The 26,376-nt window shown below is 53.0% G+C and overlaps 1 protein-coding gene across 1 annotated transcript in view; it reads left to right on the top strand.

The window, feature by feature from the left end:
• The first annotated feature begins 286 nt into the window (after nucleotides 1-286).
• The window catches only part of HTRA1 (HtrA serine peptidase 1), a 51,761-nt gene continuing 25,671 nt past the window's right edge, over nucleotides 287-26,376 (top strand). The window contains exon 1 of the mRNA XM_078434916.2: nucleotides 287-882. Within this exon, the coding sequence (XP_078291042.1) occupies nucleotides 396-882 (487 nt within the window). The 5' untranslated portion in view covers nucleotides 287-395. The remainder of the gene's footprint in view (nucleotides 883-26,376) is intronic.

Here is a 26,376-nt window from a genome sequence, read left to right as displayed (position 1 = left end):
GTTTTAGGCCGGCGAGGGGCGTGCGAGAACCCGCGGACGGGAGGGGCGGGAGGGGCGCGCGGAGCCGGACACCGAGCCCCGCGAGAGGGCGGACCCGCGCGCCGCCCCGCCCGCGCCCCGCGAGCCGCGCCGTGCCCGGGCGCGCCCGCCCTGCCCCCGCCGCGGGCGGTCCCCGCTGCAGCCGCCCGCCCGCCCCCCGTCCGCACACCCCCCCCCCCCCCCCCCCCCCGGCCGCCGTGCCCGTCCCCAAGGCGGCTCGTCACCGCCGCGAGGCCAATGGGCTGGGCCGCGCGGCCGCGCGCACTCGCACCCGCTCCCCCTAGTCCCTCCCGCGCTCTCCCCGGCGCCGCTCTCCGGCCCGCGCCCAGCCCGCCGCCGCCGCCGTCGGAGCCGCCATGCAGCCCCCGCGCGCCTCGTGCCTCCCGCCGCCGCCGCTGCTGCTGCTGCTGCTGCTCGCGGCGCCCGCCCCGGCGCAGCCGTCCCGGGCCGGACGCTCGGCGCCTGCCGCCGCCGCCGGGTGCCCGGAGCGCTGCGAGCCCGCGCGCTGCTCCCCGCCGCCGGCACACTGCGAAGGCGGCCGCGTCCGCGACGCGTGCGGCTGCTGCGAGGTGTGCGGCGCGCCCGAGGGGGCGGCGTGCGGCCTGCAGGAGGGCCCGTGCGGCGAGGGGCTGCAGTGCGTGGTGCCCTTCGGGGTGCCCGCCTCGGCCACGGTGCGGCGGCGCTCGCAGGCCGGCCTCTGCGTGTGCGCCAGCAGCGAGCCGGTGTGCGGCAGCGACGCCAACACCTACGCCAACCTGTGCCAGCTGCGCGCCGCCAGCCGCCGCTCCGAGAGGCTGCACCAGCCGCCGGTCATCGTCCTGCAGCGCGGCGCCTGCGGCCAAGGTACCTGCGCGCCCGGGGCTCCCCGCTCTCGCCATCCCGGCCCCGGCGGGCCGGCCGGGCGAGCCGAGGGGCGGCGAAGCGTCGCGGGGTGTTGGGGCTCCCACCTGCTGCGAGAGGCGGGCCCCGGACCCCCGGTGGGGGAACTTTCCGCGGGCCCCCTGGGGACCCAAGCTTTGCGCCCGGCGGGTGCCCCGCGCGCTCTGGGCGGCAGCCCCGGGCCAGGGTGACGGGGCGTCCCGCCCGCTGGCCGGCTGCTGGGTGCCCCGCGAGGCACCACAGCGCCCCGGGGGAACGCGGACAAACGAGACAGGAGTGTGCGCGTAGAGTTGAGAGGGATTGGGAAAGGTGCCTTGTGCCCGAGGCGTCGGGACCGCCAGGACTCATTTCTGTCGCTTTGCCTTCCTTCTACTTCTCTGCATTCGGCCCCCCACCCCCCTGGCGCCTTTAAGGTTAAGCGTGCGTTGGTCTTATTATGGATCCTGTCCCGGAAAACTTTCCCGTAACTTTGTATTTGAAAGGAACGGTGTTCCCGCCCGCTCCGCGGTTCCCCCAGATGATCTCGCTGGGTTGGCACCGCTTGAGCCCCGCAGACTTTGCAGCGGCGTGGCCGCCTGCCTGCTTCCCGTGTTTTGAGCCAATCCTACAAAAATGAAAGTGGCTTTTTTTTTTTTTTTTTAAATAAGCGGAACGGAACTTTGGATCGCGGAATCTGAGGCGGGGAAGGGGTGGGGGAGGCGGTTAGGGATGAAGAAGTGAACCCCTCCTCCTTACTTTCGCATCATTTCTGGCTCAGCGAGACCCGTCCTGGCTGGGGAGGTGCCGGTGACCCAGCGAAGGGTGGGGAAGTTGTCTCTCTCGCGGGACCTTCCAGAGGGATGCTTCTCCAGGCGGAGAGACCATGTGGAAAAACAATACGGAGTTCAGCTGCGGCCAATCCAGCGGTGTAGGGACTGGCCGGCTGTGCTTGGCAGCGCACTTGGCCGCAGCCTCCTACCGCGGGCAGTGCATGGAGAGGGAGGGAGGCAGGGGAGCCCAGCGCCAGGAAGTGGTCTAGATTTTCTTTGGAGAAATATGGTCCAACATGACCAACTAGGGCCTGGCACAGGTTGGCTCCCACGCAGAGAAAGGTGCCAGAGCCGTGGAGGAGAAATTGGAGGTTGTGTATTCCAGCAACACAGGAGCAGGGAGCCCGGCCTGCCCTCAGGAAAGAGCCTAGCCAGGGGGGAGGCAGGAGACTTCCCTCGGAGAGAAGTGGTCCAACAGCGACTGAGGTATGGCTGTGACAGTGCACAGGTGTGAGATTCCCGTTTCACAGATAGGGGAACTGAGGCTCAGTTACTTGCCCACGGCCACTCAGCTGGAATTTGAACCCAGACAGCCTTCCTTGGTGCCAGCCTAGTGCTCAACCCCAAGGCTGAGAAAGAGGTCAGACAGGGTGATGGAAGTTTCCGGAAGGCCGGGAAGTGCATCCCGGGCGGCCTACTCAGTCTGGGCAAAGCCTGAAACTTGCTTGGGAGCTGGTGAATAGATTGGTGTGGCTGGGGACATTAGGGGCGGGCAGCGAGAGTGACTCAGGCTGGTGGCACAGAGTCCCGGGCCTGAAGAGGCCGGCTGTGCTGTGTATTTGGATGTTCTTGGACCAGGGGCAGCTTAAAGAAATCCCAGCGTAGGACTCACCTAGCACCGGAGCGCAGAACTCGCCAGGGTGCGGAGTGAGGGCCACTGCAATAGTCTGGGTGTGGGGTGACGACATTGAAAAAAGCATCTGGCATATTTTTGTCAAAAACGAGCCAGCTGTTCCTGCGTGTAGTCTCACTGCTCGGGGTCTTGAGTCATTGGCACCGTCTGAGCACCTGATTTATTGCCCGTGGAGTCACTTAGCGAGCTTCGCAGTTGGCAGAGGCATTAATAGTCGCCGTGTGGAGAGAAACAGGTCCTTGTCCGTGGGCCATCAGGCCCACAGCAGGCTCCCAGACAGCCGGCGTGGGGACAGTCACAGGAGGATGAGCGTGGGTGGCGGCCTTGAGAGGAGAGAGAGACAAGAGGGGGCGAGGCTATTCTCACCCTTCTCTCTGCAAGTATTTCTTGAGCACTGCGGTGTGTCAGACGCCGTGTGCTTCTCTGCCTGGCACACGGGAGGCACCCGGTAGATATGTGGGCAGGTGATGAATGAATAAGTGAATGCATCAGGAAATAAGAGGTGCCTGAGACACAGGGCCATCCAGACTTCCCCTAATGGAAGGCCTTGCTTTTCCCATCTGCTGCCCACCCGTGCTCCACTCCTGCCATCTAGCACTCCGCCCTTGACTTCCCAGGGGTGCCTCTGCGGACCGGAGCCTGGGAGCCAAGACTTCATTCAGTGGAAGCCCGGCCGGCAAGCAGGTCACTTGACGTCGTTGTTGAATGAGGTGAAATTGGCAGCCAGTTCTGGCCGAGAGGGTTGGCGGGAATGCTCTCTCTTTTCGCTGGGGTGATCGCGGGAGGCCTGGAGTTGGAGGGAGCCGTGCACGGATGTGGGGAAGGAGCTCCCGAGACAGGAGCGGGCTCCATGATCTCCGAGATCCTCTGGAGGGTTTGTCTGGAGCAGAGAGCGAGCGGGGAGCCAGGAGGAAATGCCCGCAGACCAGCGGGCCCTGAGTTGAGCGGCTCTTTAGAGTCATGGTGGATGGTTGGATGGGGGAACGTGTCACCACTGAAAAGAAAGCACTTTTATCTGTAAGCTGTTTAACGAAGAGTTCAGACAGCGTCTCCTAAAAATGGTTCTGGAGGTGAAGGCAAATCATCTATTTCAGAAGTCTCGGGGCACCGGGGTGGCTCAGTCGGTTAAGCGGCCGACTTCAGCTCAGGTCATGATCTCGTGGTCGGTGGGTTCGAGCCCCGCGTGGGGCTCTGTGCTGACAGCTCGGAGCCTGGAACCTGCTTCCGATTCTGTGTCTCCCTCTCTCTCTGGCCCTCCCCCGTTCATGCTCTGTCTCTCTCTGTCTCAAAAATAAATAAACATTAAAAAAATATTAAAAAAAAAAAATCTCAATGCTGCTGTCAGGGTTTGGATGGGAAAGTGTCCAAGTATGAGAACAAAGATCTCTCATCTTTCACCACTAGCAGCTTGGATTCATTTAAAGCAAAAATTCGCTGCTGTCAGGAAATTATAACAGAGAAAGGAATTGCAAGTAATATAACAGTATAATAATAAAGGCTAACATATATTTAGGGCTTAATCTGTGCCAGGCATGTGTCAACCCATTTGACCCGCCTAGAATCGTGTGAGGAGTGTGCTCTAATCTTCCCTGTGTCCCAACTGGGAGACAGAGTCACAGAGAAGTTCCTTGTCCAGGACTTGAACCCATGCATCTGGTCCAGGGCGCATTCATAATCACCATGCTGTGCTGTTGACAGAGAAACTAAGATTATAAGCCAGCTCCAGCTAAGCCGCGGCTAATAGCTGGAATAAACAGTGCTCCAGATGGCCATGGCCTTGAGATGAAATGTAGGACACCTCCCAGCTCTCATTCCACAGGCACGAGAGTTGGAGGACATGGTTGCCCCAGTTGCCGTCAGTGCAACTTTTGCTACAGAAAAGCAAAAGAACAGAAGGGGCTGGAAGAAAGATGTATCCAAACCAGAACCCTCGGCCCCAGACTGCTGTTGGGGAGAGAAAGTCCCCTCTGGATTCCCAGACATTGCAAAAGACTAGCCAGCACTACAGATCTCTGCTAAAAATGGACGAGAAGCCAGGAAAGAGGCCTGAAAAAGACTTCTCAAAGCAGCAGGCTACTCCGTTTCTACCCCTAGTACCCACCCCAGGAGAGCCCACCCCACCTCAAACAGCAGCCCAGACAAGCCTGGAGCTCTCCCGTCCTCGTTCTGGTCCTGGTCCCGGTCCCAACATCACCGTCCCCGCCCCCCCCCGCCCCCCCCCGCCCCCCAAATCTCTCCTCCCCCCCCCCCCCCCATGAGGTGGAGCCTGGCTGTGCATTCCTGGTAAAGAGCCACCAGCTTGGAAGAAGAACTGTCTTTTCCACGGTTTAGAAGGCTTTGCTCTCTCCGGTTGGTTATTTGCCTTTATTCTCTTGTCGGTTTTGCTAAAGAGTTAAAATATTAAAGTTTCACAAAATTAGTACGTTAACAGTATCGAAAGCCAAGCGTTTGAGTTATTTCATTCTGTCCAGAAGAGCTGTAAATAGGTTGCATTAGAGCTTAAAATAACCGCATTCAGTAAGCGATTCTGGTGGGGACCATGAGCTAACTGTGGTCAGGCGTCCGACAGCCTCCGGACTGCGGGGCTGGATTCTGAGTCCATTTGGAGTTGTGTGATCCTGGACACTGTTTCGTGCCTTGGATTGAGAGATCAGACTTTCCATGGGCCTGTATATCAAGTGAATAAATAGCTCTGGTCAGGCTTAGTTTGAAGAAGAAATCAAGTTTGGCAGCGGCTGAGGGTTCCTTGGAAGGCCAGCTGGTGTGGAGGGACTGGCGGGCTGGCCCCTGGCTCTGACCCTTCCTCGACTGTTACCTCACCCAGGTGACCAGCTCCTGACATCTCAGAGCCTCAGCAATGAGGGGATTGGGCCAGATGATCTCTGAGGTCCCTTCTAGCTGGAATGGTCTGTGATTCTTGTAAGAAAACTAATCTGAAAACCCGTGGTCACGTGGCCCATCTTGGGCCTGGTTCCCTTGTACGTTAGCTTTTGCTGGCTGGGGAAAATCCCTGGTTGACCATCGTGGTGACATGCCCAGCCCTGAGATGTGAGCTCCAGTGAACCTGGTGCCTCTCCCTGCTTTTCCCAGAGGCCCCACGGCTGGGCTGGAGTGGGATCCTTCTCGAGTCATTTCATCTTTCTTTCCCACCTTCCTTGCCATTAAAGAAGAAGGAAAAAGGGAAGGCAGGCAGGCAGGCAGGCTGGCAGGCAAGAAAGGAGGCAAGAAGGCAAAGAAAGAAAGGGAGATAGAATTAACATCAACAGAGGAACTGAGACGTGTACCAATTCCAAATGCTTTTCCAAAAGGCCCCCAGAAGTGATAGGGAAGTTGGTGTGACCCAGTGCTGCTGGGTGACGTGTGTCTAGAGCCACCGATGGTCACCAGCTAGGATAACACAGCACCAGACGGGAATGACTGGCAGCGAAGAGGCCAGGCCACTTGCTGCTCAGAGGGTACAGAATTTAGCGTTTGGAATTAGTGACGTGGATTCTACTTCTAAGTTTCTTCAGAGCATTTATGGAACACCTACTGTGTACTCAGAAGGGGGTCGAAGGGAGTAAGGCTAGCAGCCCACGATCTCAAGGACTTCGTGCTGGATCACGCGATACCCGGCCTCAGGAGTCGGAGCAGCACTTTCTAAACGTGGGACTTCGTGTGTGTGACGTAATCTCTGTAAGCCTCAGTTTCCTCATCAGTGGAATAATAATAAAAACAATAGTACCTGCGTACATATGCCCTTGGGTTGCTGGGGGGTGGAGGCTTCGAATTATATGAAGTGCTTAGAAGTGTACCTGCTGCGTTACTAGGACCCAATCAGCATTGGCTGTAATAATAGAAACAGTCATCATTTTTGAGACATCTAACAGGGAGTCAGCTCGGCAGGGGGAGTGCTGTAAGGATCATGTCTTCCTGGGGATGAGGTGGGCAGGTGGGTTACAGAAGGCTTCGCAGAGAAGGAAGGCGGTGGGGGACATGTGTCCTGGAAGCTGACTTGGAATTTGCCAGTAAACATGTTTGAAAGTTTCTCTGGGCAGAGGGACTCAGACGCCACTGTCGCTGTTACCCCGTGAACCCCCTGGTCCTTGCCTATGTATCATTTGACAAGTGTGTGACTTTTCTTTCTTTCTCTCTACTTCTTTCTTTCTTTCTTTCTTTTCTTTCTTTCTTTCTTTCTTTCTTTCCTTCCTTCCTTCCTTCCTTCCTTCCTTCCTTCCTTCCTATTTAGTTTTGAGAGAGAGAGAGAGAGAGCGTGAGAATGAGTGGGGGAGGGGCAGAGAAAAAGGGAGACACAGAATCCGAAGCAGGTTCCGGGCTCCCAGCTGTCAGCACAGAGCCCGATGCGGGGCTTGCACCCACCAGCAGGGAGATCATGATCTGAGCCAAAGTCGGACGCTTAACCGTCTGAGCCACTAGGCGCCCCTGTGTGACTTCTCTTGAGTGAAGAGCTGGGACACCTGAGCTTTTACAGATGTCCCCTTGTTAACCCTGCCTGGAGGGACTTTGTGACGCTCAGGAGATGGCAGTGTTTAGAAGCCCTGAGAGCTTCTTGAATAATCCTTGTTTTGGGAGCGTCTCACATGGAAAGATTTGCCACATCTAAGTGTGGGAGCCTACCGGGTACCCTATTATTTGAGATTCCTGGGACAAATTGTCAAGTAAGCGCATTGCATGAACACGGTCCTCCCCAGCATCACGTGACAGTGGCCCACTCCCTCACCGGGGGCTGATCCTGCGCCCTTGGGCACATGGTGGTTTCGGAGGGCACGTTGTTGTGGCTGGAATGTTTGATAGTTTTCAGATTTGAATAAATCCTAAGTGAGTCAGAGGCTTGTGCAATGCCTTCAGGCCTCAGGAAACATCTTTTTCATTAGTTGTGCAATCAGATCTTGAGAAGAAGACGGTAGGCCTGTGTGTGTGACGAGCTGTTTTCTTCTCAGGGTTTGGCGAGGTTTGCGGGACGGTTCCCTTTCACATAGTCTCGGGTGAGATTTCACCGGCTCATTTAGCACTTGAGTCATCTTGCACCCCGTGACTGGGAGAAGCCCTGTCTTCGGTGCCACTATTCCAGGTGGCAGTCACCACTTGGTGGGGATGGATGGACACAGAGTTCTGCCAGTTGGGGCTGCCCAGGCAGGCGGCTGCCAGCCAGATACGGAGGAGAGAAGGCTCAGCGTCTAGCGGTCACATCTGGTTTTCTCCGGCAGAGTGAGCTAGCCGGGGGGCCCAGGGACCCCAGGACGGCCGGGTGGTGGGTCACAGCCCTGGAGAAACAGTGACCCCCAAAGAGCTACTGCCGCTGGGTGCCCTCTGGGAGGGGACACTGTGCACCCTGAGTTAGGGGCCTGCTGCCTCCTTGGCCACTAGGGCCACCCAGGGAGGGAATGGCATTGTCCTCGCTTCCCGGCTCAGGAAACAAGAGGAGGCTCCAAGCAGTAGGTTGTAACTGACCAAGGCTCCCTGGCAGGACGAAGCAGGGCTGGGACTGGGACCCAACTCTGTCTTACTCCCAAACCATTTTGAGACTTCTTTTTTATCCATGTTTTTTATTTATTTTTGAGAGAGAGAGAGAGAGAACAAGTGGGGTAGGTAGGGGCAGAGAGAGAGGGAGACAGAGGGTCCGAAGCGGGCCCTGCGCTGAGAGCGGAAAGTCCGATGTGGGGATTGAACTCACAAGCAGTGAGATCATGACCTGAGCCGGAGTTGGACGCTTATCCGACTGAGCCACCCAGGCGCCTCAAGACTTCTTTGCCTCAAGTGTTACTTAGAAGACTGTTACTGAATCTCCAAGTATTGGTGGGAGGGGGAGGGGGGCGGTTTCCAGCGATCTTTTCTGTTCTCGATTTCCAGTTCAGTTCCACTGTGGTCTGAGAACATACTTGGTATGATTTCTGTTCTTTTAAGTTTGGTCGGGTGTGTATTCTGGTCTGGAATGTGGCCTGTCTTGGCGAGTGTTCCATGCAAACAGCAGAATATTCTGCTGTGGTTGTTGGATGCAGTGTTTTATACATGCCAACTAGGTCTAGTGGACCGATAGTGCTGTTCAGGTCAACCCTGGCCTGACTGATTTTTGGCCTGCTTGGTCTGTCAGTTCGCGACACAGGTGTGGCAAAGTCTCCTGAGTCTGCTCCAAAGCCCTGACCCGCCGTCTCCTTTGTGACCTCCTGGTGTCAGGAGACCTGGGTTCTCGTACTTGCTTGGACCTTTGGGGGGAGTTCCGAACTCCCTTCAGCCTCAGTTTCCTCATCTGTAATATGGGGATAACGATGCTGCCTAGGAGACCTCAGAGGGACACTGTGAGAGTCAGAGGAGAGAGTGGCTGTGAAGCTGTGTGGTCATCTGGGAGTCCTGGAGCATTGCACCTGCAAGGAGTTAGGGCCCTGAATTGGCACTTCCGGACTCTTCCGGGGCTCCTGGTACAACCAGCACCAAGCGGTGGAGCCAGAAGGGTGGAAAAAGTAATATGCTTCCTGTGTGTTTAGGACATGGGTCTCCTCTGGGCGTGTCCCCCCATCCCACTGAGACACGATAGCCCTTGGCCAGGGCGACTGAATTATCCGTAAGCACTGATGCTCTGTTTCAGGGAAGCCAAAGGCCAAGTCCACTACCATCAGCTCTTAAGGGAAGAACACTTTGGCTCAAACCACTAGGAATTGGGAATTAATTATACCGAGCACACTGCCATCTCCACTGTGCCTCCAGGGAGCCTGTGGCGTGCGTTCTGAGTTCCTCAGGCTGAGTTTCTGTCGGACATCTGCTGGCCAAGAAGTGGCCTGAATTGAGGTTCTCCAGCTTGAAATTGCTGGAGAAATTCATCAAATGTATGAATCCGTATTCCAAGATATGACACTTTGGACATTTTTGGTTCTGAAAACTAGATCCCAGTATGGGTTCAGCTCTCACCGGAGAAACCCAGAAGTCTGATAACAGCACAGAAGGCACAGGAGGAAGGGCAAGGATTGGAGACCGTCGAGAAAGGACCCATGTGCCCTGATTTCTTCGTGTGTGTGTGTGTGTTTGGCGGGGGGGAGTGGTTCTGCGGTGTTCTCAGACACAGCCATTTCCTTGGAATGCCCATCACTGGCCAGCCAGACAGTCCTTCGTCCTCTGAAAAATACTGTGGGCTTCCACAGCCCATCTCTGACCACGGCCGCACCTCATTTTCATGTTTTCTGGGGTTTTGTGGACAAGAACAACTCCTTCCCTTCAGAGGGCTGGCCATAGTCCCCGAGTACCTTGTAGAGAGGACCGAATCCCAGAGCGTGCAGCCTGAGTGTGGAAGGGCCTTGCAGGTCTCGTAGGCCAACCCTTCCCTTGACAGATGGGGAAATGGGCACCTAAGGGGAACATGACTCACGAGCTGCCCAGCTCATCAGTGGGGAGCCAGTGTGGACTCCATCCTGAGGCCCTTCCCACGTCAACCACACCTTCCTGCTGGAAGCAAGTGGGTGTTTGGGAGAAGACAGGGTCCATCCACATGATTTTTCCATGAGGCTGAGAAGCAGTGGGTACTTTGGCTTAGTCTCCCAAAATGATGCTAAAGATAACTGCCCCCCCCCCCCAAAAAAAATGATCTCCCCTCCAAAAGAATGATCTCTTTCAGTTGGAAGATGACCCCAAAGCCATGCACGTAATGACTGATTTCTCCTCTCAAGAGTTCTAAGCACATATTATTAATGCCTCTGAACTATAATTATAGTGCTCTCGCTGAGGGGAAAGAAAAAAAAAAACAGTACAAATATCATGGTGGACACGCCAGATAAATCGGGGCTGAGATGCTTCCTTGTCTTTTAAGCTGCGGTTAGATTTTCTTTGAGATGACTATACCAAGTTTTCCCTCTTTTAGCATCAAGGCTCTTTTTCCTTTTTATTTCTCTTACTGGACTCTGTAGACGTCTCAGGACATGAATTCATACATTTGATGACACATTTTACCGTATCAGTTTTTAAAAATTATAAATATAGTCTCATTACATCGCGAATAAAGAAAACTGGCAAAAAGAGCCACAGTTTGGCATCTCCATCATTTCTGTCCCGAGCATTACCAGCGTCTGGTTACCGAGTCCCCGCTTTGTGTCTGTCTGAGCTGTGGTTGCTGTGGCAGGGGATACTGAAATGAACATTTTCATGCTCTTGGTTACTTTAGTATCTAGGGCTATTCCCCAGGGCAGATATTAAGAAGTGCGACGACTGGATGGAATAAGGCTTTTTTAATGCCCCTCGGTGTATATCGCCAAGTTGTCTTCCTAGAGGGTTGTACCCGTGTTCGTTGCCATCAGCTGTAGAATTAGCAGCGTCTTAAGTCACTGAAAGTTGAGACGGGCAACAAGAAATTCCCCTAAAAGAAAACCTTTAAGATAAATGGAACAGGATGATGCCAAGTGAGTCATTCTGTTCACTGAATACATCACCTGGTTGGTCTTTCAGTTATTTATTTATTTATTTATTTATTTATTTATTTATTTACTTATAATGTTTATTTATTTTTGAGAGTGACATAGAGCATGAGCAGGGGAGGGGCAGAGAGAGAAGGAGACACAGAATCCAAAGCGGGGTCCAGGCTCTGAGCTGTCAGCACAGAGCGCGATACGGGGCTCGAACTCACGAACCGTGAGATCATGACCTGAGCCAAAGTCGGACGCTTAACCGACTGAGCCACCCAGGCACCCTGGTCTTTAAGTTATTTTTATTTTCAGGTGGATGCTTTTAAGAGACAATCAATGTTTGGGGTAGAGTGAACACTTCAAAAATTTGGTTTTTACCCAGTGATAGAGTTGTGATCCCAGACTGTCTGACCTGGAAGCGGTCCTGTGTTTGTTAGGTCATCTTATCTGACCCTACTGTTTTCAGTGAGGAGCCAGGACCAGCCAGGGCATGTGAAGGTCCGAGGTCACAACCCAGGCTGTGACCGAGGACTTGAGTCCCTGGACACCCAGCCCAGGCCTCTCTGCACTGAGCCTCCCAGATATCCAGTTCTGCCCAGGATGCAGGAGGAGGCCAGGATGTTTTTGTTTGTTTTTCAAAGGGAAGAATATGTTTATTCAAACGTTTTGTACACACAGAAATATGACATGAGCCACGTAGATAAAATCCACCTTTCTAGTAGCCCCATTAAAAGAGTTAAACAGGTACAAATGACATTTTTTTCTTTTTTATTGTAGTTGTATTGAGGCGTAATTCGCATGCCATGAAATTCACCCTTTTAAAGTGTGTGGTTCACAGTTTCTGTATATTCTCAGAGGGGTGCAGTTATCACCGTGGTTGAATTCTATAACATTTTCATCACTCCCAAAGGAAACCCAGTACCCAGGGGCACCTGGGTGGCTCGGTCGGTTGAACGTCCGACTTCGGCTCAGGTCATGATCTCACGGTTCGTGGGTTCGAGCCCCCACATCAGGCTCATGCTGTCAGTGTGGAATCGGCTTTGGATTCTCTGTTCCCCCCCCCCCCCCCCGCCCCTTCCGTGCCGTCTCTCTCTCTCTCAAAACTAAATAAACGTAAGAAAAAAAAAAAAAAGAAACCCAGTGCCCATCAGCACACACTCCATACTTTCCCTCTGCCCAGTCCTAGGCAACCACTAAATCTGCTTTCTGTCCCTCTGGATTTGCCTGTTCTGGACATCTCCTACTAATGGAATTGCACCCCATGTGGTTTTTGGTGACTGGTTTCTTTCACTTAGCATAATGTTTTCAAGGCTCATTCACATTGTAGCATGTGCCGGTGCCTTAGTCCATTCTATGGCCCCATCAGACTCTCTTGTGTGGATATAGGAAGGCCAGACTTTTTATTGTATCGATTCTCCCTCACGGGGAGTCCTAATCCCAGCCGGGAAAGCCACGTTGAAAGTCTGAACTGTTGAGGTGGCCCTGGCTTGTTCTATTGGAAGAAACCAGAGCACGTGACACAGGAAGCCAGCATTGAAAACAGCAATATATGTATTTTTTAATTTATTTAAATTCAAGTTATTTAACATACAGTGTAGTTAGTGATGGTTTCAGGAGTAGAACCCAGTGATTCATGACTTACATATGACACCCAGTGCTCATCCCAAGTGCCCTCCTTAATGCCCATCCCCCATTTAGCCCATCCCCCCACCCAACACCCCTCCAGCAGCCCTCAGTTTGTTCTCTGTATTTAAGAGTCTCTTATGGTTTGCCTGCCTCTGTTTGTTTTTTTTTAATTCTATTTTTTAAAATTTACATCCAAATTAGTTAGCATATAGTGCAACAATGATTTCAGGAGTAGATTCCTTAATGCCCCTTACCCATTTAGCCCATCCCCCCTCCCACAGCCCCTCCAGCAACCCTCAGTTTGTTGGGTCTCTTAGGGTTTGTCTCCCCGTCTGTTTTTATAGTATTTTCCTTCCTTTCCCCTATGTTCATCTGTTTTGTCTCTTAAAGGAAACCGGGAGTATTCTATATGGATGGGAATTATATGCTGACAGGAAGAGATCAGGAAATGCACTTCTCAGATTTATTAGATCATATAACTTTGTTGGGAGCTGGAAAGGATGTCGGAAATGGTCTAGCCCACCCCCTCATCATCTTACTGCTGAGGTAACTGAGGCCCAGAGAGGGGAAGTGGCTTGTCTCAGGTCTCAGGCCCCACTTTTCACTTCTTCCTTGAGCCAGAGATTCCCCGTGGCTTCTGTCTCGGTTTCCCAAGTTACCCTCCTTCTCCTCCTTGTAGCGGGCTCATCACAGATGGGTATGGGGTACTTCCTGGGAGGAACTGTCCCCTTCCTGGATGGAGGGCCTTGGTTCACAGTCACATCCCTCCCTGTGCCTTCCCGGTTTCCCCTGGCTCCCAGGCCCACCCTCCTCCACCAGGGGGCCGTGGGAGGGGAACCATGACCGCTGAGGGGTGCGTTCCAGGGGGGCCCCTTGAGCAACTCCGCGGTCGCCTCCCAGCCCCACTGCTTACGGAGGCAGAGCTGCCCTGGCCGCTCCAGACATAACAAGTAGGAGCAGTCGGTGCAGGAAGAAAACCCAAATGAGAAATCTGGGAAGGTCAAGACCGGAGCCAGATGCTTATCAAGAGGAACATTAATAGTGTTTTTGTGAACTGAGCGGTCAGCCGTTTCCCTGAAGGTAATAAAAGACACATCATGCTGGGCATTCAGGAGACTTCGGGGGGGGGGGGGGAATCGTGCCGTGGAATGGATCGGACCCTTTTCCCCCAGCACGGACAATAATAGGTCGGGAAAGACTGTCAGAGGCTGCAATACTGACCAGACCCGAGCATTCACCGCGGTGCGCAGGGAAGGGCTTTTTTTTTTTTTGGCCGATGAAACTGAAAAGTAATGATCAATGACAGGCGCCATGAAAACATAGACACGTTGTTCTGGAAAAGGCACCTCTTTGCTAGTAAAGTTGAAGCTGCAACAGCGAGCCGCCCTTGTGACTGACGGCACGTTTAGGGGTTTGCAGCCAACTGGCCAGGTGCCCCCCCACCCCCAGAGCCCGTTGTCGGTCGGGAGAGGCGGGCTCGGGCTGAGGCTTGTCTGGGGCAGGGTCAGAGTGTGCGCGCCCCTCGCCTTACCCCTGCATCATCTGCTACCCGGCCTCTGCAGGCTGCTCCGTGCTCAGGGCCCCGTGGGGCTGGGGGGCACCTTCGCGGTCTGAGGGCTGGCGTCAGGCGAGCTTTTCCCACCCTCGGCCGTCTGGGAGACTGCGCCGGAAAGGGGGGCTGCCAGCATTTGGAAGCGCCAGTGTGGGCTGGAAATTGAGGCCAGGCTCCCAGGCTCCGCCTCCTCTTCCTCCTTTCTTCATTATGAGGAGAGAAATAGGTCACCCCGGACTCTCCTGAATTTCATTTCTTTATTTCTGTGCAGAAGACAGGGAGCATGGGAGTGCATCATGCAACCTTAAAAAAAAAATAGTAATAATAACTGGCTCCTTGTGAATTCAGTGTATTATTTTTTTATGACTTTTAAAAATGTTTTTAAATTTATTTTTGAGAGAGAGAGGGAGAGTGTGCAGGATCGGCCAGGGTGGGGATAGAGAGGTGGGGGGGGGGGGGGGGGACACAGGATCCGAAGTGGGCTCTGCACTGACAGCAGAGAGCCCGATGCGGGGCTCGAACCCACGAACCGTGAGATCATGCCCTGAGCCGAAGTCAGAAGCCCAGCCAACCAGGCGCCCCGTGAATTCAGTTTATTTTAACAAGGAGGGGTCCAAGGGCCTTTGGCCTTGAGAAGTTTGACTCCAGAACTGTGTCTTCCGTTTCCTTCTTCCTTAGATTTGCAGACGGTGGCCCTGATGATGCACAGGATTTTCAAGTTTATTTTAGACCTCAGCCTCTGCTGCCGTGGCCACAGCCAAGTGATACCTGTCTCCCTCCTGGGCATTTTTCTCTGCAAGGTTCAGAGCAACCTCGTTGTGCAGGGGCCCCTCTGCGTCAGGCCCCCAGCGTCCTGGAATTTGCAGTCACAGCACTGATTAGAATGGGGGTCTGGTTTCCCGGAATGTGCAAAGTCTCGCTTCTGTTTCTGCTGCCTCCACACCCCAGACCAGCGCTGGGCCAGCCTCTGGGTTGGAGCTGTTCCTGACAAGCTTACTTGGAATTTAATGGAGTGGGACAGACAGATCGCAGTCGCTCAAACTGAAAACGTGGAGAAAATGAGTTTTTCGGGGCATCTTTGCTGCCTCCACTGGGTTATGCTTCTTCTTCTCCCAGGCAAGCCGCTTGCAAACAGGAGGCCCCATTCCCTTTGCACATCATGACTCATTACCCATTAGGAACCTGTTTAAATTGATTCTCTGGGGGCGCCTGGGTGGCTTGGTCGGTTAAGCGTCTGACTTCGGCTCAGGTCACGATCTCGTGGTCGGTGGGTTCAAGCCCCGCGTCGGGCTCTGTGCTGACAGCTCAGAGCCTGGGGCCTGTTTCAGATTCTGTGTCTCCCTCTCTGTGACCCTCCCCCGTTCATGCTCTGTCTCTGTCTCAAAAATAAATAAATGTTAAAAAAAAAATTTTTTTAAATTGATTCTCTGCTGACCCTCAGGGAGAAAGTAGTGAAAGTTCACTGCAAGGCGAGGAAGCCTCCTTCTGTTTCTCTGCCCGCCCGCTGTCTGGCTCCTGTAATGCAGCCTGCTGCTTCTCTTTCTCCCCCCCTTGGCTGGTCTGGCCTCTCCCACCCCTCTCACAGTCATTCTTGAATTCATCATGCAACCTCACAAAGAGAGCTTTTCTTAGTGAAAAATCATCCCCCTTGCCCTCCCTGAATGTGGACCAGCATCTCTCCCAGCTGCACGGTGTCAGGTTAGTTAACCGCCTGCTTCCTGGTCCCGTCTCCACGCCCCTACCCAAGTGGGAACAGGTGGCCCGCTCCTGCTTCAGGTGCCCGCACTCGGCAGAGTTGTGGAGCCCAGTTCCAATGCTGACATCAAAAGACCCTGATGTGTGTTGGGGCGCCTGGGTGGCTCAGTTGGTGAGGCATCCGACTCTTGATCTCAGCTCAGGTCTTGATGTCAGGGTTATGAGTTCAAGCCCCGCGTTGGGTGAAGCCCACTTTAAAAAAAAAAAAAAAAAAAAAAAAAAGGTCTGATGTGGCAAGCAGGGTGGTGGGGGGACCCGTCATTGAGCAAAAGCACAGTGTCCCCGCCATCATAGCGTCGGGCCATGGCAGGCCCCTCATACGTGTTGGCCTTGGCTGCAGCCCTCTCATTCTCTGCTTTGTTTTGTCTGAGATTGATGTCCTCACCCCATCAGAAGTGCGGGGACCTTGGGCGCAGGGCAGTGCAGCGCTGGGGAAGTAGGAGGAGCATCGGTGGGACAAGCTTTGGATCCTGACTGCGTGTGCTACCCACCCACCCCCCCCCCCCACTTCCCCCCCGCCACCTCCCCCTGTCCAGGCTCCACTTGGCCTCTCTGTGAAGGTGCCAGACTGTGAGCGGGACAGAGCAGGTGGGAGAGCAGGCCCCGGGCATGTGCAGGTGATGTGCCAGGAGTGGAATTTCCTCCTGCAGGTCCCCTCTGGATTTGAGCCCGGATTTATTTACCCAGCAAGTAGCCTCTTGGTAGTTACTCTTCATCCAGCCGTGCTAGGGACGAAGAAAAGTTCAGATGTGCCCCTGGGACCATCAAAAGGTGAAAAAGAGGCCAGCCTTCAGCATGCAGCCCCCTGGCAATACATTCTGGGGATGTCCCTGGATCGTCAGCCTGAATTGTGGCTGCTACTTGGAGGAAGGGGGCTCCAGAGGCTGGAACTCATCTGGGGTGGGGGGCTCCTGTTCGAGCGTTGGGGCTGTGGGAGGGTGGCTGATGACAGCTGAGAGTGTGTCCCAGACCCCGCAAGCAACTGAGCCATTCCTAAAGACCATTGAAACGTTTCATGACACCCCACTGGGGGCCGATTGACGGTTTCTGAGCCCGTGGGAGCCTGGCTGGAAGTGCCTCTGCTGGTGGCCAGAGTACATTTCCCCAGGCTTTGGGGCTGGCCTTGAATCTAGAGCATGGTGGGTCCAAGCTGCTGTCTCAGGGGTGATTACTTCTCCTGGTCATCACCTGGCCCGGGGCCCGGGGTGTCCCTTCAGGTGAACACGGGAACAGGCTTTCCTCTGGCCTTCATCTCCGACCTCTGCATGGTGCGTTTTGTGCCCTTGCCTTTGAAAGGACTTCGTTTCTTTTGTCACTTGTGCCCAGGCCCGTGTGACAGAAGGAAGAGAAAGGCTGGACCGGAAGCTTGAGGGAAGCAGGGGCGAACGGAGGAGGGCCAGCTATCTCCGCCTGCCCTCCCGCGGTCCCTTGGCAGAGAAGGCTCTGGCCAACTCTGGCCCTGTTGGCTGAGTGTCTGTCTTCACATTTTGTCTTTTCCTCTGCGTCCTGCCGATTGTTGGAGCTGGTCTGTGCTGGGATTTGTAGGCTTGAAAGGACCGGTACCTTTGGTGGCACTTAAAGTGGAAGCAATCAGGTGACACATCACAAGGGATTTCTTCCCTTTCTCCTCGGGAGCTGGGAGGGACCTTGGAAGCCACCCAGTTGAGCCTTCTTACTTTATTATCTTTTTAAAACTCTATTTAGTTTTGAGAGAGAGAGAGAGCAGGGGAGGGGCAGAGAGAGAGAGGGAGAGAGAATCCCAAGCAGGCTCCACACCGTCAGTACGCAGCCGGATGCTGGGCTCGAACTCACGAAGTGTGAGATCATGATCTGAGCCAAAACCGACAGACGGATGCTTCACCAACTGAGCCCCACCCAGTGACCCCGCGCCTCCTTATTTTAAACTTGAAGAACCTTCAGCCCCAGGGCCTTGCCTGTGGTTGCGTACTTGTCTCACCCACGTGTGAGGCGTGCCCGGCACGTTGGACCACGGAACGGAGTGCCCACCTCCCGGCACACGGAGCGCCCATCACCCCTGACGGCTGCCTGTGGGCTCCTGGGCTCTGCCAGACTCAGTATCTCCATCAGCTCCTGGGCAGCAGGTGCTGCCTCTCAGTACTTCTGCACTTTGGGTTTTAAATTAAATGAAATGAAATGCAGACAGGCCCGGCGTCATGGGCATGCCTCTCGTGCAGTCCGTGCTCTGACGGACCCCACACCCGGGTTAACGCCCTGTGGCCACCGTCTTGGACTTCTCGATAATTCTGGAGCAAGGAGCCCCTGCAGTTTCATTTTGCACAGGGCCCTGCACGTCGCCTCTCCGGTCCTGAATGTAGGACAGGGCATTAAAATGCCCATGATTTGATCAATCTCCTCTTGCAACTGGTTTGAATTTTGGGAACATGCTGTTCCCTGTGAATAAAGGGGGATTCATTTCTTTTCCCTCGAATACACTGTGTTCTGTTTTCCAAATTAGCTCTACTTCTCGATTCTCTTGAGAAACTGGAAGGCGCAATTGTTCTTGTTGGAGGCCAAGGCTGGATTGTTAGTCCCGAGTTCTGGCCCTGAGCTCTCAGGCACGAAGTGGGAAGCCTTTTCCTACAGTCATGGGGCCGCAGGGGGCTGGAGGCCGAGGGAAGGGGCCGGCGCCTGGAAGGGAGGCTACGGCAGCAGAGCACAGGGGGAAGCTTCCCGCCCGTGCCACCTGCCAGCTCCCAGGACGTGAGCAACGTGCTTCGCTTCTCGGCCTTACGTCTCACATCCTTCATTTTTCCATCTTTCCGGAGACCGGGCATGGGATTCACCTTAGAGGCTTGCAGGAACATTTAGAGATAATGCTTGTTGAGTGCCTCGCATTCTGCTTGCACGTAGTAGATGCTTAGTAAATGAGTACTGGTATTATTCTCATTGGTGTTATTATTTTATTGCCAATATTGCGGGTTGGGTGGGACTGGCCCAGCTGTATGGGAGGAGAATGAGGATTCCAGGCAGGAAGGAAAATAGGGTGAGTGCAGGGGTGGGTGGGGTGGAGCGTAGTGGGCCCGGAGGCTGGTAAGAAGTTTGCAGCAGTGGAGGGTGTATCTCAAGGGGTCCTGGGAGAGTGAGTTGGGGAATCAGGGCAGTGGGGAGCTGGGCTCGGGAGATGCAGACCAGCGTGGGGGTCCTGTAGGAAGTTCACACCCCCCAGGTGGTAACCGTCATTTTGGGGGCAACACTGAAAACGGGCCGGGCATGCCTGAATTAGAATGCAGAAACGGGGGGCGCCTGGGTGGCTCAGTCGGTTAAGCGTCCGACTTCAGCTCAGGTCACGATCTCGCGGTCTGTGAGTTCGAGCCCCGCGTCGGGCTCTGGGCTGATGGCTCAGAGCCTGGAGCCTGCTTCCGATTCTGCGTCTCCCTCTCTCTCTGCCCCTCCCCCGTTCATGCTGTGTCTCTCTCTGTCTCAAAAATAAATAAACGTTAAAAAAAAAAAAAAAAAAAAAAAAAAAAAAAAAAAGAATGCAGAAACGGGATTCTGAGAAGTCTTAGGAGTGTGGGAGGAGGCGCTTGGGAGCCCCGAAATGCACCTGGGTGGTACGCAGGCTGAGAGCTGGGAGATGATAATGGCCTTGAGGGCAGGCTTTGTGGGCACTGTCCCGCTGTGGACTCCCCACCACCATCAGCATGCAGAACGGGAGACTGAGGCTCGGACAGAGAGAAAGCCACTGCCGGAAGTTAACACGGCTGGAAGGGGCAGCATCAGGATTTGAGGCCAAGTCTGGCTCTGCAGTCATCCCGGCACTAACGGGAGCCTTGTGATCTTTCCCAGCGTCGCTGACGCTGCTAGGAATCTTCTGGGGCTGGAGCTCAGCCCGGCATCCCATCTATTCCCTGTAGGTGCGACCCGGAGCTGCCAGGCCAGATTGGGAAACCGTGGAGGTGAGAACAGGGTCAGGGCATCTGGGATCCATGCTGGGATTCCTGGAGCCAGGTCTGCAGTGGCAGCTGCCCACCGGGGCGGCCCTGGGGCTCTCCTGGGACTGCCAGGAGGGCTCCATTGGTCCTCCTAAAGCAGATGCCTCCCCTGCTAGCCATGGTGTCTGGACGGTGACCGGGAGTCCTGGTGACTGAGGCAGCACATCCTGCAGGTGTAGCTCAAGGGTCCCCCACTCCTCGCCTTACACGGCGAGCCAGTCACGAGCTCCAGAAATCCAGGGAGCTGGGGAATGAGTGGGACTCAGGCCTGCTACTCGGTTAGGAGCTGGTCCTCCCACCTCCCCGCTGGCAGGTCTAGGTTGTATGGGACCTGAGACATAGACAATTTAGGGAACCTCTTTGAGAAAAAGAATTCAAGGGGCGCTTTGGATGGCTCAGCTGGTAAGCATCTGATTCTTAATTTCGACTCAGGTCATGATCTCACAGTTTGTGGGATCGAGCCCCACGTCGGGCTTTGTGCCGACAGCGCGGAGTCTGCTTGGGGTTCTCTCTCTCCCTCTGCCCCTCTTCAGCTTGTGCGTGCGTGTGCGTGCGTGTGTGCTCTAAAAGATTTAAAAAAATTTACAAAAGAAAGAAAAAGTTCAAAATTATAGGGTCTTGGATCACCTTTCATATGACAGTGAGTTTGTAATGTTTCCTATGGAGAGAATAGAATTCTTTATTGTTATTATTATTATTATTATTTTAAGTTTATTTATTTTGAGAGAGAGAGAGAAAGCACAAACAGGTGAGGGGCAGAGAGGAGGAGAGACAGAATCCCAAGCAGGCTCTGTGCCATCAGCATAGAGCCCGATGCAAGGCTTGATCTCAGCTCATACCCTGAGCTGAGATCGAGTCTGAAGCTTACCTGGCTAAACCACCCAGGTGCCCTACTGTGATTATTATTAATTTAGTCTTTCCTCTGGCATATTTCTCTGCTCCCATATACTTTCATACCCTGTACAACCCCTGGCCTGCACTAAGGAGCTGGCAGGAGGGAAGTATACGAGTTTGATCTTTTCCTCTTGCCCCACATCTAATCTTTACCAGACATTTTTGCCTTAAATAGGAACACACGCACACTTTGATGTTTTTAAAGCACATGTCTAATTCGGTGCTAAATCTTCGGAGAGGAGCATAGATAAAAGTCTACCTGTTGGTTCATAGCCCCCACATTGTGATTTTTCATTTTCACTGCAACACATTTTTCTTCACTGTGATCACGTATGTCAAATTCTTAACCTAGTGCCTGGCACTTTTCAGCAAACAATAATGGAAGTGTCTGTTACACTAATTTTGATACTAATTAATGAAACTGAGCAGGCTGTGTGTATCTCTCTCTTCCCCCCTGTGTAGAAGTTTTTGAAAGTAGGTAAGTATTATCTGTAAAACCCCGGGGAAGATGGGGTTCAAGGAAGCAGCATTTACGGAGTTGTGTGTTTTCCTAGTAGTTTATACAGAGGAAAGAAAAATCATTTATTATCTTTGGATGAAATCCTGGCAGTTTTAAACTCATTGAATAATAGGAAATGTTGGCTGCTCTTAATGGGTCATTTGTTGTGTTAAACATTAGTAATGATAAATATTTATTAGGTAGATGGAAAGGCCTGTCCTGTAAAATGCTGTGACTCATTATTCTAATCCTAGTTATTCATAGTTTTTCAGTTTAAAGTGAAATATTTACCTATTATGTATTTAATATTTTTGATGCTATAATTGGTATTTAAAAATTTTTTAATTTCCAACAGTATTTTAAAATTTTTTAATGTTTTTATTTATTTTTGAGAGAGAGAGAACATGAGTGAGGGAGGGGCAGAGAGAGAGGGAGACACAGAACCCGAAGCAGGCTCCAGGCTCCAAGCTATCAGCACAGAGCCCTACGTAGGGCTTGAATTCACAGGCCATGAGGTCATGACCTGAGCTAAAGTCAGACACTCAGCTAACTGAGCCATCCAGGCGCCCCAATAGTTTATTGTTTTTTTAAAAGATGTTCATGGGGCGCCTGGGTGGCTCAGTCGGTTGAGCGTCCGACTTCGGCTCAGGTCATGATCTCACAGTTCGTGGGTTCGAGCCCCGCATCGGGCTCTGTGCTGACAGCTCAGAGCCTGGAGCCTGTTTCAGATTCTGTGTCTCCCTCTCTCTCTGCCCCTCCCCTATTCGCGCTCTGTCTCTGTCTCAAGAATAAACAAACATTAGAAAAATTAAAAAAAAAAAAACTTAAAAAAAAAAAAGATGTTCATGACCTGAGCTGAAGTCAGACACTCAACTGACTGAGCCACCCAGGCGCCCCAATGGTTTATTGTTTTTTTAAAAAATGTTTTATTTCTTTTAGAGAGCGAGCAAGAGAGAGCAGAGGCAGGGGAGGGGCAGAGAGAGAGAGAGACAGAATCTGAAGCGGCTCTAGGCTCTGAGCTGTCGGCACGGAGCCCGATGCAGGGCTCGAACCCGTGAACCACAATATCATGCCCTGAACTAAAGTCAGACGCTTCACCGACTGAGCCACCCAGGTGTCCCCGGTAGTTTATTGTTAATACATAGAAATACGATTGTGTATATTGACCTGTGTTTGCTTGTGACATTGACAAACTCACTCACTCCAGCAGGTGTACTTCAGATTCTTAAGCAATTTCCATATGGACTGTCGTGCCGTCTTCAAATAGTGGCAGTTTTAGGTTCTCCTTTCTAATCTCTATGCCTTTAATTTCTTTTTCTAGCTTGACTGTTCCAATTAGGACATCAATACAATACTGAATGGAAGAGTGAATGGCCTTGTCTTGCTCCCAGTTTTAGAGAGAAAGCATGCAGTCTTTCACCATTGAGAATGATGTTGGTTTCAGGTTTTTTTTATTAATCCCTTTTATCAGGTCAAGGAAGTTCTCTTTCTAGTTTGCTGAGTGTTTTTGTCACGAGTGGGCGTTCAGTTTTGTCCCATCTTTTTGCAATTGTTGGGATACTCGCTTGAGTTTTCTTAGTATCACATTGCTTAGTTTTCTGGTGTTAAGTCTTATCGATCCTTTCTGGAACAAGCCCCGCCTGGTCACGATATATCATCCTTTTTGCTACCCTTTGTGCGGGTTAGCCTTGTACGCTGGGGAGCACAGGTCAACATCCAGGCCAGAAACATTGGCCTGCCACACAACTTGCCCTTGATCTCTGCCTCTGCAGCGGCGGCCGTGATGGCCCTGGGAGGAGGAATTTCCAGGACCCGAACAAATTCGCTGAGGTGGGGAGCCTGGTTCTGTGGACACCCTCACGTCTCCCCTTAACTTCTCTGCTGTACCGCCGAGGCGTGTGGTGTTCACACCTGTCCAGAGCTGTCTCCTGAGCACCTTTACCGTAAAAAGAGCAGCACTGTTTATTTTTATTTTTAAACTCGACACTGCGACTCGGCCAAACACTTCATATACAGTAGCTCATACACTCGGCCTCAGAACCGCACTGAGGCAGGTTTATTGTCACCCCATTTTCTGGACAAGGGGGATGAGACTTGGAGGAGTGAGGTGACATACCGAAGGTCACACAGCAGGTAACTGCTGTGCCGAGCGCTGTGCAGAGCTCAACTCTGCTGAGACCACAGCCTGGGCTCTTAGCCATTTTCCCCAGGCTTAGTGGCCTGGATGCCCCGGCCCTCCATCCGTCTAAAATCACCTAGATTGTGGCAGAGCCAGCCGGGGTCCACCTCGGGGAATTCTCCACCTTGGGTGACCCCTCTGGAAGGAAGACAGTTGGCTGGCAGTTGAGATGCGAGCAGGTGAGCCAGCCAGGGTTTGGAACGACCAGGGGGCCGTGCCAGCCTCCTCTAGTTTGATGCACAGCCTTTGACATGGAGCGGGACTCTGACCCTGAGCCATGCTGGTCTTAGAGACATTTCCATTCCTCGTTCTGAAATAGCATTTCGAGAAGCCAAACACTTCTTCTCTGGTTTCACATTTTGCCCATCTTTGAACAATCAGTTGATGTTCCTTATGATCATTGTTTCTGCTCTATTTCATTTTCCCGCTGATGCGGGTCCCCTTGGTGATGGCGGGGGGCGGGCGGGGGGGTGGGGCACTGGTGGTTTTCTCATCAAAGCTTCACAATTAAGGCTTGTCAGTTGGGCTCTTCATTATGGTCCGTCCTCCCACTTTTCCTCCTTTCTGAGTACTCATGTGCAGAGTTTGGAGAGTCCTGTGCCCGGCCTCAAATTCCACAAGTTCTTTATCTTGCCATCGCACGTTGGGGTGAGAGGGAGAGACGGGGATTAGATCACAGAATGTTGGAACTGGGCTGGATGGACTTTGCAGCTCATTCTAGAGGCAGTCGGCCCCATTTCACAGATGGGGAAATGAAAGCCACCCAGAAGATGGGATGGGCCCTGGGCCTTCTAAGCGCCCAGGCCTGTGTCCTCGCTGATCTCCCATGTTGTTTTTCTGGAATGCACCGTGCCTGGAGCCACTTTGTCTAGTTTATGTGACAAAGCAGCTGGCTCTCACAGGACCTGGAAAAACCCATGTTCATTTTTACCCCTGATGCAGCCAAATTCTCCCATGCCTACTCTGGGAAGTCAGAAAGAGGAAGTGAATTAAGGATCCTTGCTGGTAAGACTCTTGTGATTGAGAGGGTCCCTGAAACGCCATGCTGACCTGGAGGTTGCTGGCCTTTTGGCGTTAAACCTCCTTTTGGCCTTTCCCAGGAAGCTGGCCTGAGGAGGCCCAGATGCGTTTGTTTACAGCTGTCTCTGGGTGATGGTCGCCAGGTTCTGTGGTCAGAAGGAATGTTTCTGTCCCCTTATTTATATCTCCCTTGAGAGCCCTTGGGGAGACAGACCAATCAATTAACCGCCACTACCTGGAAACCTGGGAGATGGCGGATATGTCTGGGGCCGGTATTAAGAAGAAAAGTTGTAGGGGTGCCGGGGTGGCTCAGTCAGTTGAGCGTCGGACGTTGGCTCGGGTCATGATCTCGTGGTTCTTGAGTTTGAGCCCCGCATCGGGCCGTCTGCTGTCGCGATGAAGCCTGCTTCGGATCCTCTGTCTCCCGCTCTCCCTGCCTGCCCCCTGCTCGTGCATGCTCTCTCTCTCTCAAAGCTAAACATTTTTTTAAAAAAGAAAAAGTTGTAGATTTGCCCATATTTCCCCATTATTTATACTCTGTATTAAGAACACGTAGTGTCGGGGCACCTGGGTGGCTCAGTCGGTTAAGCGTCCGACTTCAGCTCAGGTCGTGATCTCGTGGTCCGTGAGTTCGAGCCCCACATCGGTCTCTGTGTTGACAGCTCAGAACCTGGAGCCTGCTTCTGATTCTGTGTCTCCCTCTCTCTGACCCTCCCCCCATTCATGCTCTGTCTCTCTCTGTCTCAAAAATAAATAAACGTTAAAAAAAAAAAGAACATGTAGTGTCTGTGGAGAAGTCATTTAAGGTCTGTGAGCCTCAGTTTCCCTAAATATAATATGGGAACAATACTTGATTTTCCTCGCCCTTAGGGAGGCAGGGGGAATAAAAGTAGGGTACTGCATGAAGGGGCTTTAAAAGCAAAAATGATAAAATGATGCTACCACGAACTTGTTGAATTAGTTTTCCTTATCTGGTGGGTGCAGACCTTCTGACCTTAGAAAATCCAGCTGTGCAAAAAGAGAGTGGGTTCCAGCCCTGGAGTAAAGCAGCTCAGAGCCCGGCAGCCCGGCCACAGAGGGGCCCTTTGCTCATCGATGGTCTCTCACTTCTCAGAAGGGAAGCGTGGGAGAGGCAGGCTGGTCCCCTCGATGTCCCGGGGCCCAGCGGTATCGAGTTGCATTGCTGAGGTCTCTGGGGGGGACACGCAGCCGTGGGTTCAGCACAGTCTGTACAGCGAGCCACCGGGGAAACCTGTGGAGACGAAACTCTGAGAGCCACAGGCACTGGCAAGGCTCACAGCTTTCACTGCCGGCCCAGAGCCTGGGAAGCGGCTGCAGCCCTTGCTCACGGGGAGGGAGGCGTGTGGGTGTGTGAGTCTCTGTGTGTGTGTATAAGTATGTGTATGTGTGTGCACATATATATGTGTATGTGAGTGTATGTGTAAATGTGGGTGAGTGTATGTATGTTAAGAGTGTGCATATACGTGAGTGTATGTGTGTGGGAGTGTGTATATGTGTGTATGTATATGCATGTATATGCGAGTGGGTGTGAGAGTATACGGGCATACGTGGGTTTGTATGAGAGACGGAGTCTGTGCATGAATGTCTGAGTGTGCATGTGTATGTGCGGGCTCATGGGTATGAGTGTGTACGTGTGGGTGTGTTTGTGTGCACCTCTGTGCATGTGTGTTGGGAGTGGGGCACACAGGCCCTATCTTGGGTTAGTGACGGACGGTTTTGCAGGCCAGTGGTTTCTTTTTAAAATTTTTTTTTTAACATTTATTTATTTTTGAGACAGAGAGAGACAGAGCATGAATGGGGGAGGGTCAGAGAGAGAGGGAGACACAGAATCCGAAACAGGCTCCAGGCTCGGAGGTGTCAGACAGAGCCCGACGCGGGGCTCGAACTCACGGACCGTGAGATCATGACCTGAG

This window comes from Panthera onca, chromosome D2 (assembly GCF_046562875.1).
Source record: "Panthera onca isolate mPanOnc1 chromosome D2, mPanOnc1 haplotype 2, whole genome shotgun sequence".
NCBI lineage: Eukaryota > Metazoa > Chordata > Mammalia > Carnivora > Felidae > Panthera > Panthera onca.
This window is presented reverse-complemented; position numbering and strand designations above follow the sequence as displayed.